Below are 10,874 nucleotides of genomic sequence, written 5' to 3'. Positions count from 1 at the left end.
TCTTTATATACTATAATCTATAATGCATTTGATGTTAAAATCAAGTAAATTGGCAAAGGAAGTCTCTTTGCCCCACCCCCTTTCTCGTGTCACTCAAGACTAAAGTACGGAAGTTGAGTAGGCTACAGCGAATGTCAACAAAAAAACGATACGGTAAATACAGCCACATAGTGGTACTGCATAATTATATCTTTCTACTTTATTCTGCAATTCAACTTAACATTACACAAAGCTTAGAATGAAAGAGTCAGTATATGAATGTTAAACTGAAGTAGAGATACCAAGTCACCTATGCTATGTAAAGTTTGCCAGCTCTCTTGACATTGTAGCTAGCCTAACAAAAGACGAATGGGTTAGAACCAGCTGTCCAAGACAGAAGTTTTTAGGGTGTTGGTAGATGGCTAGCTGTGATAGTTAGCAGTATTTGATCATATGAATTTGAATAGCTAAGTGTGAAACAGATCTGGAATATCGTGAAAACTGAGCATTTGGCATTTCGTGACTTATGTTAACCGAGTCGTCACAAAGCCTATGACAATTTGGTGTTAAACTGATCGAGGTTTTTGTTACTGTTAGCAGCAGGAAGTTAGCCGGCTAGCCAACCAGCTAAGTGCAGACTTCAACCAGAACGCCGTTTACGTCATTGCTGGGTAGAATCATAATACCAGGAAATGGCTGAATCGAGTCGGAGCATTCTGTACTTTTTAATTTAAGCCAACTATGAAGATTGCCAACTGGCCTGAATGGTCCTCTCTATGGCTCGTGTAAACTCCGAGGCTCTGATTATAATTTCGCATTAGTCGTGGATGATGATGGGTTATTCTGAAGTCACACTTGGGATTTTGAAGACACTACGGAGCTAACATTTGGTATGTTTGTCTTGCCTGCATAGACGACGTTCTCTGTTCCAAGTCAACGAAGAGGACGCTCTTCACGGTGGTCTGGTGGAGGACCAGTCCAGTCCTCCGTTTTGGACCATCGAAACAACAGTTCTTCGTTATTTCCTTTATGTGTGTCTTGGCGACATGTCTGTCTCGATCAATTTGTGGGTTCTCAACTTGTTATGTTGGACAGGTGAGTTTGCTCAACATCGACATTCTTAGATAGACCTGTGTCAGATGACAGCAGGCCCAGCACTCTGTCTCAGTTTCACTAAACCGACACTTCATGTTAATATGCCGTTCTTGTAGTTTTCCTATTATAGAGAACGTTCACAGATTGCGTGATCCATAAACATATTCCCTGATATTTTAAAATAATGTTGGTAAAAGATTGATACTAGCGCATGTTATTAGGTTGCGTATCAGAGTTAACCGATAGGTTTCTCTTTTTCATAGAGATCAGACAAAACCAGTCAGTTTTCACAAAATAGTTTATGTGGATGTGAGAAGTAGCACATTGCAATTGAGTTGAAGCATTGTTTTCTTTGTATTTTAATTATAATCGGATGATACAGTTTGGCAGTTAAAAACTAGGCTATACCAATATGATGCTTATCCAGTGTCTCTGTTTTTGTTTTTGGTAGTTTCAAGTAATCTGGACCTTGCAGCCAGTTCTGGTAAGACATTGCACTCCATTACCTTTGTTCTTAATGCGTTATTGAATGTTGAATTGTGTGAGTGTAATTTTCCAGTGACAGCCACCTGTCTCCTGTACCCTGCCCTATCAAAGTTTATTGCAAATCTATTTGGCTACATTCGCTTTCATTTCGCATATATGGCTCTCTAGTTCAAGATAAGAAATAAACTTAAGGTTGTTATGGACACTAATGTGTAAAAATGGTACAGTATCACAGCCTACTCACAAGCTCACATTTATTGGTGCCTTAATCAAGCCACCATCCAGAATTACACTTTAAAGCCAAGACTTTTTAAAAATAGAACCATAACTCAAATATTGTAGTAACACAATACACGTATGAAGATGCCGGCCACATAATGGAATAGTCAGAAAGAATGAGAATTAAGGCCAATGCCCACGTCAAAAGGTTAGAACCCCATTACTTTTACTGGAGCAAAGTCAACTGGCAGCGTCTGAGGCGCGTCAACGGCAAAGTTTAGAAAATTGTTCTATCTCTTGAGCGTCAAATCCATAGATACGAATGTCGTCGCCAGTGGGCATTGACCTTTATAGGTAGGTGTGCTAATAATTAGTTCTTGTCTCCCCAGTTCATTTTGAGAGGTCACTGAAAGTTCTTCATGACAGACAAGGGGAAATTCGCAGCACAACTCACCACACGTGGCCCCTCCGGTCAATCAACTATAGCTGGATGATCGTGGCAGCCATAGGGGAACCTGTGATCATAAGGTAATGACTCTAAATCTAACCAATATTCATACATATGCCTTAGAATTATAAGGGTTTTTTTTTGTCAAAAAACATTTAACAGTTTTTGTCAAAATTGAGTTATTGACATATTCTTATTCTGTGACAACTTCATAAGGTGAGGTGTTTCTTGAAGTTGTATGTATTTTTTGACATTATATAAAGAGGCTTGTTCACTTATATAACTATTGAATTCAAAACTTTAAAGCCCAATATCTCAGAACTACTCAGAATGTAGATAGAACCTTATAATTCCAAGGTGACAATATGAATGGCCGTGATGCTATTGGATTCAGTTGTCTTTGTCGTCATTATAATTATCTTTTTTTTCCCTCCACCTTTCAAGCTTCTCACATTTTTCTATCAAATGTGGGCAAGACTGGATCACCATAACCTCCTCCACCAACAAACCCTTCTCTCTGTGCGGCCTGCAAAAACCTGGACCAATCGAATTAACTGGGGGAAACGTTACTGTGACTCACCACTTCCTCCCACGCTACAATCAACAATCATGGTTTCACCTGTCCTACATTAAAGGTACTTTATAGTGTACACTGTACGGTGTCTAGTGTCTAGAGAAATCTAAATGTCTCATGTTTAACCAGCTACAGTATGCTCAGTTTTCACATCGAAATTATTGGTGAAAATGTAGCCTGACGTTCCCTCTGATGTTTCTCCAGGTTCTGCGCCCTGTGCCTCCGAAGAGTTCAGGTGCCTGACAGGGCATTGTGTGCCTGTGGCTTGGCGCTGTAATGGCCAGAGTGAATGTTTGGGCGAGGAGAGTTCCTTGGGCTCGGACGAGCAGGGCTGTGACGACGAGGAGTACTATGACAACGTAGATGAGGGTGTCCTCACGACGAGGACAAGCAAGATGACCACCACCACCTCTTCCCCCACTGCCTCCATGACGGACGAATGGTGGCAGGTCCGAAAGACCCCTGGCGTGATGCCTGGACCACACAACGGCACGTGCGGCGGAGTTCTGCACAGCTTCTATGGCTCGTTTTGGCCGGCAGCATGGATGGTGCCCCCCCAGGAGTGTGTGTGGACGGTGGATCCCCAGGACCCTCGCCCCCTGCGTCTCCAGTTGCAGATGTTGGAGCTGGGACCAGGAGACACGATCAACATCACTGACCAGGGACATGGGACAGGCCACGTCATCAAAACGGTAATAATAATAATAATAGAATTTTGATTTATTTAGCGTCTTTCAAGATGCCCAAGGTCACTTTAAAAAAAACAAAAGAGGGGTAGGGACGGGGTTAGAGGCCAAAGGCCTAGGAGTCTTTTGAACATGTCTAGGGAGTGGGCCTAGCAGTCTTTTGAACATGCCTAGGGAGTGGGCCTAACAGTCTTTTGAACATGCCTAGGGAGTGGGCCTAACAGTCTTTTGAACATGCCTAGGAGTCTTTTGAACATGCCTAGGGAGTGGGCCTAACAGTCTTTTGAACATGCCTAGGAGTCTTTTGAACATGCCTAGGGAGTGGGCCTAACAGTCTTTTGAACATGCCTAGGGAGTGGGCCTAACAGTCTTTTGAACATGCCTAGGGAGTGGGCCTAACAGTCTTTTGAACATGCCTAGGGAGTGGGCCTAACAGTCTTTTGAACATGCCTAGGAGTCTTTTGAACATGCCTAGGGAGTGGGCCTAACAGTCTTTTGAACATGCCTAGGGAGTGGGCCTAACAGTCTTTTGAACATGCCTAGGGAGTGGGCCTAGGAGTCTTTTGAACATGTCTAGGGAGTGGGCATAGGAGTCTTTTGAACATGCCTAAGGAGTGGGCCTAGGAGTCTTTTCAACATGCCTAGGGAGTGGTTCAGATCCGGTTACTCTCACAGGACCAATGGTCCCAATTCGGTTATTAAGTGATGATGCAATAATAGGCTAATAAATCTTTTTCCAGGTCCAACGGCTTTCAGAGCCGCTTGGTTTTCTACGTAGACAGTAAAATATAAAAAAATATTGTTATTCAGTGTAGCCTTTAACAAAATTGTCATCCTACTACTCACTTGTTGCCTCAACCTAATAAAATCCTATTTTTGGCGGAAGCCTGCACGTAGCCCTTGATCGTATCATCTGGCTGCACAGCTACAGTAATTGCTCTGTTAAAGTTAACGGATTTTGTTTTACCCTCAATAAAGCGGAGTAATGGTGACAAGATTTACAAGTTGCAAAAACCAGCTGGCTGCGCTAGTAAACGTTTTTGACCAAAAAGCTGTTTTTGTTGGATTTAACAACCGAATTGGGTCACTTCGTGTCAGATCAGATAAGATCGTTGCTGCACACTCTCAGACTCTGTTCAAGCCTCGTCTATATCATGAATGGGTCCCAAAACCAAGGTCTGTCAAATATTTCTGTTCAAATCCTATGGCTTCATATTTAGTCCTTGATATTCGGTTGTATAGCCTGAAAACACATTATCAAGGAAGGCATCTTTGGGGCATTGATATCTTGAAAAGTATTATTCATAGTCAGCCCAAACTTGGTTGGTTGGTTGGAAGACAATGTACTTCGTAAGCTGAGTCATTAAAAGTTTGTATAGTGTTTGTATAGCATGCTAATAGATTTTATGTAAGGTCCTAGATTTGGAAAAAAGTGCAAAAAGAGTGATATTGGCATAAACTTGTTTTTATACCCGTTCCGTATCAATCATTACTTTTTCTGTTAATACAATATTGTATTAATGTTTGATGCCAATATTTAAGGTCTCAACAAATAATGCACATGGATAAAACATTTTCAAAGGATAGCTAGTAGGAAAATTAATATCACATTGAGCTTTTGCAGATGGCATTTAGTCCTACGAAAAAATTCAAAAAATGCAATCACACCTTCTTTGATCCTAAATATCTTCATGTTCATATGTTGTGGAGACCTAAAATATTGGCACAACATTAATAAAGTAGTGTATTTGCAGACAAAATACTGATTGATTTCATTGTGGGTACGAAAAACGACTTTATAAACCCTCAATATCACTTTGAACCTAGGCTGAGTCATACTGTGAACGTGTTTGTCTTCCATCTGACAAAGTTGGACTAACAGTACTACTTTGTAAGATATTAATAAGTAAAAAAAAAAAACGAAAACACTGGAGTTGAACAAAATCATTTTACAGGAGTTAGTTTTGGGACCTTAACATAATAAAGACAAACTTTGTGCACGGAATGACCCTATTAAGTGATCACACATAACTTAGCTAGAATTGTACTGGTTAAATGTTGGTAACAAGTTGACGAACTGGGAAGCGTGACATGTTAATGAAGAAATGTAATAGGTCCACATCAGAAGCAGAGTCCATATGTCTCAAATCCTTTGCAAAATGTTGTGTACAAGTCAACTACCTGGCATAGTCATACATCAGTGTTCTAAAGAAAACATTTAAGAACAATAGGAGTTTCTAAGTGAACAAGGTTGTAAGAAATGCCATGGATTTAATACGATATTAACTTAGGTCCAATGTCCTCTTTGACAGATCACCTGTGTGTCCAACTTCAAATTGTTGGAGGTGGAGTCCCACAGCGGCGTCCTCTCCCTGATCTACCACACAGTGCCCGCCTCTGAGGGGCGGGGCTTCAACGCCACCTACCGCATCGCGGGCTACTGCCTGCCGTGGGAGGGCGTGTGTGGGGGCTCGGAGGGTGGCTGCTACACACAGAAGCAGCGGTGCGATGGGCACTGGGACTGCGCCGCCACCGGCCGCGACGAGGAGGGCTGCATGGGCTGCCCGCGAGGTCACTTCCCCTGCGGCGGGGCGCCGGGGATGCCCCACAGCTCGGGCCACTACGGACGGCCGGTCTGCTTCACCCTCAAGGACCGCTGCAACTACCAGCTGAACTGCGTGGACGGCAGCGACGAGAGGGAGTGCACCATCTGCCAGCTTGGCACCTTCCACTGCGACACGGACAGGTAAGGATTCTGTACGATACGATACACAATACGATACGATACAACTTTATTTGTCAGTTAGTGCTGAAATTCTTTTTGCATCCCTACGCAGCTCATTTAAGGATAGGAGGACAGAAACAATATATACATATAGACGTATAGCATGAATACACGGGTTTCCCGTTTACCAACAAAACTAGATGCGTGCGCAGCCGTGGGGCAGAAGACGCTTGGTGGCCGTCCACAACATTATAAACTTAACCTAAATAGTCGGCTGCTGTAAGCTACAATCGGATTTTTTTGTATACCCCTGTTGTCTCAATGATAATAACATCTCATTTCAGACTATATTTCAAAGTTTGCCATTCATTTGCATTATTAATATAACATTGTATTTTGTCATTTTTGGCGAAGACATGCATTCCGTTAGGGATATTGAACATATTTAACATTCTCTAACCATCGTGATTTCGAATTGGTGCAGTTTTCAGCACAAAAACTAATTTGATTCTTTTGCTCTTTTGCATTGCTCTATGCTGTTTTATGGTGCTTTCTGCCTCTTGGTTGCGCACGCATGTTTTCGTGATGTTGCATAGAAATCCATGTATAGACCGACATGTAGACATACATGTGGGACATAAAGCATCAACAGACAAACATGAAACTTAGCCACACATGACCGTATCAACCGACAACCATGTATGTGTATGGATAGCAGCTGATACAGTGGCTGTGCAGGAATTCAAATTCAAATTCAATAACTTGCCATATTTTCTTTTCAGAGCGTCCATAGTTTGCCACATATCTAGAATGACTGAGATATCAGTTTCCTCCAGGGCGCTCTCAAATCAATAGATTTGTGTATGTGCAGCACGTAGGCTATGTGTTAAGACTTGGCATGTCATTGGTACAATGATATATCTGCCATTAAAACAAATATTAAATCTCTGGGTTTCACCTGTCATATATTAGAGGTCCTTTCCATTTTAGATGTTCTTTATTTTATTGAAGTAGATGACTGTCTAGTGTCTAGAGAAATCTGAGTGGGCCACGCTTAAAGCTGCAGTTGGCAAGTCTGACAGATTGAGGGGACTTAGCCAAATTTTTGAATGTTTACAACTCTCATGCCCCTCCCCCACTACCACCAAGCACCCTCTCATTGAGTTTGTGCTCGTCAGTGCGCACCAGACTGCACCAGACTGTGATTGACAGTCAGATCTCACACAGCCCTGCTCTGATTGGACCAGAAGAACCGGGAGCTGTGGATTTTTGCTAAAAAACAAATAAGAGGCTCTAGGTGGAGGTAGAAGTGTGGGTTTTTTTTCTAAAACCGGCTGATTTATGTTGTTCTGTCGGAGCATAGTATTGGTTTCAGTGAATATGATCAAAAAAATCTTGCCAACTGAAACTTTAAAGACCTTGCCATCATATTTACACATCACTATTTTACATTTCTCATGTTTTGACCAGCTATATATCTGACATAGACAAAAGATTAAATCTCTGGGGTATGACATGTTTTCTAGGTGTGTGGTGGAGAGCTGGCGCTGTGATGGCCAGGCGGACTGCAAGGATGGCACCGATGAGATGAACTGCCCTCTGACCTTGCCCCGAAAGGTCATTACGGCCGCCACAGTGGGCAGCCTGGTGTGTGGGCTGCTCCTCGTCATCGCTATGGGTTGCACGTGCAAGCTTTACTCGCTACGCACTCGGGAGTACAGGTACCATACACAGATCTGATGACTCTGTGCACTAAACTCTACAGTTAACACAAAACCCAGATAATGGGAAGTTGCTACAAGTATGATATGGGAATGGGAAGTAGATCTACAGTATGATAATATGATATGATTGTGAATGGTTCCCCTAGTATGTGGATTTGTTTCCGCTTATCTCCCTTCCTCCTCAGTCTCTTTGTTTGTGTTAAATTGAGGTATATATTTGTGAGTGAACCTTCATTTCTGTACTCTTTCTCTCTTGTGATTCCCTCCTTCAGTATGTTTGCTCCAATCAGCCGACAAGAGGCCGAGTTTATCCAGCAACAGGCCCCTCCCTCTTATGGTCAGCTGATCGCCCAAGGGATCATTCCGCCAGTGGAGGACTTCCCCACCGAGAATCCGAATGAGGTGAGATGGAATAAGATTAGTCACATGATTTTTTTTTTTTCATTCAATTTTGATGTCAAGCTTGATAAAAGCTACTGTGACAAAAAAACTTCTCGGAGGGAGTGGAATGTTGCAACAACAATGGGTTCAGGTTAAAAATCTGAAAGTATAGCTAGCGACCGCGTCCATACCATGTTTGGGTCCAAGTGCCCACGGGGACCCAGGCTGGAGTCAGACCTGCGGTCATTTCACAATCCCACCCCATCTCTCTCTCCCTTCACTTGCTTCCTGTCATGCCTCACTGTCCTATCCGAATAAAGGCAAAAATGCTAATACGTATAAAAATATACTTAAAAAAAAAAAATTGAAAGTATGAAAGATCGCAAAATCCAATCCGTGGTCATTTCCTGACCCCACCCCATCTTCACGGTCCTATCAGAATAAAGGCAAAAAAAAGGCCAAACAGATACTTTTTTGTTTAGAAATACTGAACATATTTCACTGTTCTCACCCATTTGATATTTGTCTTTTGCTTTGGCAGACGACCTCGCTGTCTCTCCGAAGCATCCTCCAGCTTCTCCGTCAGGACAACAGCTCCTCGCCCCGCCGTCGCCGTCGTCCCCGATTTGTCCGGCGGGCCATCCGTCGCCTGCGGAGGTGGGGGCTCATGCCCAGGCCGACCCCCAGGCCCTCCCAGAACGCCGGCTCCTCGTCCACCAACCCCACAGAGGCCCCAGCCGCGGCTGGCTCCGAGGCTTCCACCCAGGCCAACCCAGGAGGCTCGGCTGTGGCCAGAGAGAGCACCAACCAGCCACTGCCCCAGAAGGCTGGCCTGGTCGTGTCGCAGAGTGACCAACAGCAGCAGCTGCAGCAGCAGGCACTTCCACAGACGCCCCAGCAGACAGCCCAGGTCCCAGTCCCTCTTCCAGCGTCCACCTCCGCCCCGGCCGCGGTCCCTGAGCCGTCCCGCAGTGTTCCGCCGGTCATCGCGCCCCCCAGCAGCCCCTCCCTGCGGTCCATCTTCCACTCTCTGGGGTTTAACATCTCTCTGTTCAGGCCCAGCCCAGCCCCCTCGCCCCCCTCCCTCCCCCTCTCGGCATCCCCCTCCTTCTCCTCTTACTTGGAGGACGAGGTGCTGCTCATCCCGATGTCTGAGGATGCCAACTCAGACGATGACGTGCCAATGCTCACCTGAACCCTCTCTCCTGACCCCCCCCCCCCCGCTCTCACATCACCATCCCCCTAAATTATGAGTCCCAGCACTGCGGGGTACCATAATGCACTCCTGCGCTGGCCTTGTGCCTTCCTTCCTGTGTACTGATGATTTTGCGATATTGCATAGGATTTTATTGATAAGAAAAAAAAGTGTCGTGTATGTGTACATAAGTGTGCACGTGAGGTGAAGTGGGCTGCATATGTGTTTTTAAAACAAACGTTATGAGCAAAGCAGATCAACTTTGCACAGAGGATCAGACGATCTGCCTCCCTGGAACGAGTGTTTTATTTCCTGACTTTTGCTACTGATGTAAGAGGTGATTTAATGATAGGGTTTCCTCACAATGTATTTTTAAGCTTATGAAAGATGATTTTGTGTCTGTATGTGTGTGTGAAAGAGAGAGAGGATCACATTTATGCTGGCCTCCCAAAAACAGTATCCAGTTATCAATGACGCATAGTCACTTAAGTGCCTTTTAATCAGCCTCTCACAGGATTTCACAAATCACCCATGAGATTATGTGGACTAAGACACAACATGTTTACTAACACATGCACAAATCTTTCCCGTTATCAATGAATTACCCCCTACCCAACCCCACTCCCCTTCACATACAGACGGAATGGAAGAAGGAGCACGCTTTGGTTGTTGTAAAGTTGTAATATTCACCCATTAACGCTGAAGAGGCACGCTAGCTGTATAAACTTGTGGACTTGGCTATTTAGCTTCCTTAGTAGAGCACTTTACGTCCAACTGCAATGCAAACCACCCCACATAAAGTCTGCATGTAAGTATCGGCAGGCTGGAAGTTCTTTTTTGGAGCCAGTCAAAAAATGCATTCTGTCTCACCACTTGTATATCGGCCTGCAGATAAGTGTGTTTGTGTGTGAAAAAGTTACTTGTGTGTAGGAAGAAATGTGACCTTGCTGAAAAGATACTTCCTTAATTATTAGTAGTGGGCTTAGTCTGACGAGGGATGAGTTACCAACATCCCCATATCAGTCATTCCCTTGCCATGCCAATCATTTTGTACAATCATTCTGAAGCAAATGACGTACAGTGAAGGAATGAGATGAAACTAGATAGTGCCATACTTATCTTTAAAAAACAAGTTGCAAACTGTTTTCTTGTTAAGACTTTCTAGTTCTATGTTTTCAAACCTGGTGTATTAACTTCTTTTTCATTGAATGTACATTATTTTTAGTGGTTGGATTGATTGTAAATGCCATAAATGGGGGGAGTAAAAAATATACATTTATGTGGATGAGGCATGTGCTAAAACTCCGCAACTTCCACTGATAAAGATGATTTGCACTTTTAAACGGACATGGCGTTTTTTTT

General features: G+C 43.7%; 1 protein-coding gene across 1 annotated transcript; it reads left to right on the top strand.

Moving 5' to 3' along the window:
* On the top strand, positions 1-10,855 carry lrp10 (low density lipoprotein receptor-related protein 10). The gene is made up of 10 exons (XM_042069830.1): positions 1-153; positions 893-1,074; positions 1,526-1,558; positions 2,169-2,307; positions 2,672-2,862; positions 3,006-3,493; positions 5,800-6,233; positions 7,739-7,933; positions 8,209-8,338; positions 8,859-10,855. The coding sequence occupies exons 2-10, from the start codon at positions 1,026-1,028 to the stop codon at positions 9,510-9,512; spliced, it is 2,313 nt and encodes a 770-aa protein (XP_041925764.1). The 5' UTR covers positions 1-153; positions 893-1,025; the 3' UTR covers positions 9,513-10,855.
* Positions 10,856-10,874: the final 19 nt, after the last annotated feature.

Source organism: Alosa sapidissima, chromosome 18, assembly GCF_018492685.1.
Source record: "Alosa sapidissima isolate fAloSap1 chromosome 18, fAloSap1.pri, whole genome shotgun sequence".
Classification (NCBI taxonomy): domain Eukaryota; kingdom Metazoa; phylum Chordata; class Actinopteri; order Clupeiformes; family Clupeidae; genus Alosa; species Alosa sapidissima.
This window is presented reverse-complemented; position numbering and strand designations above follow the sequence as displayed.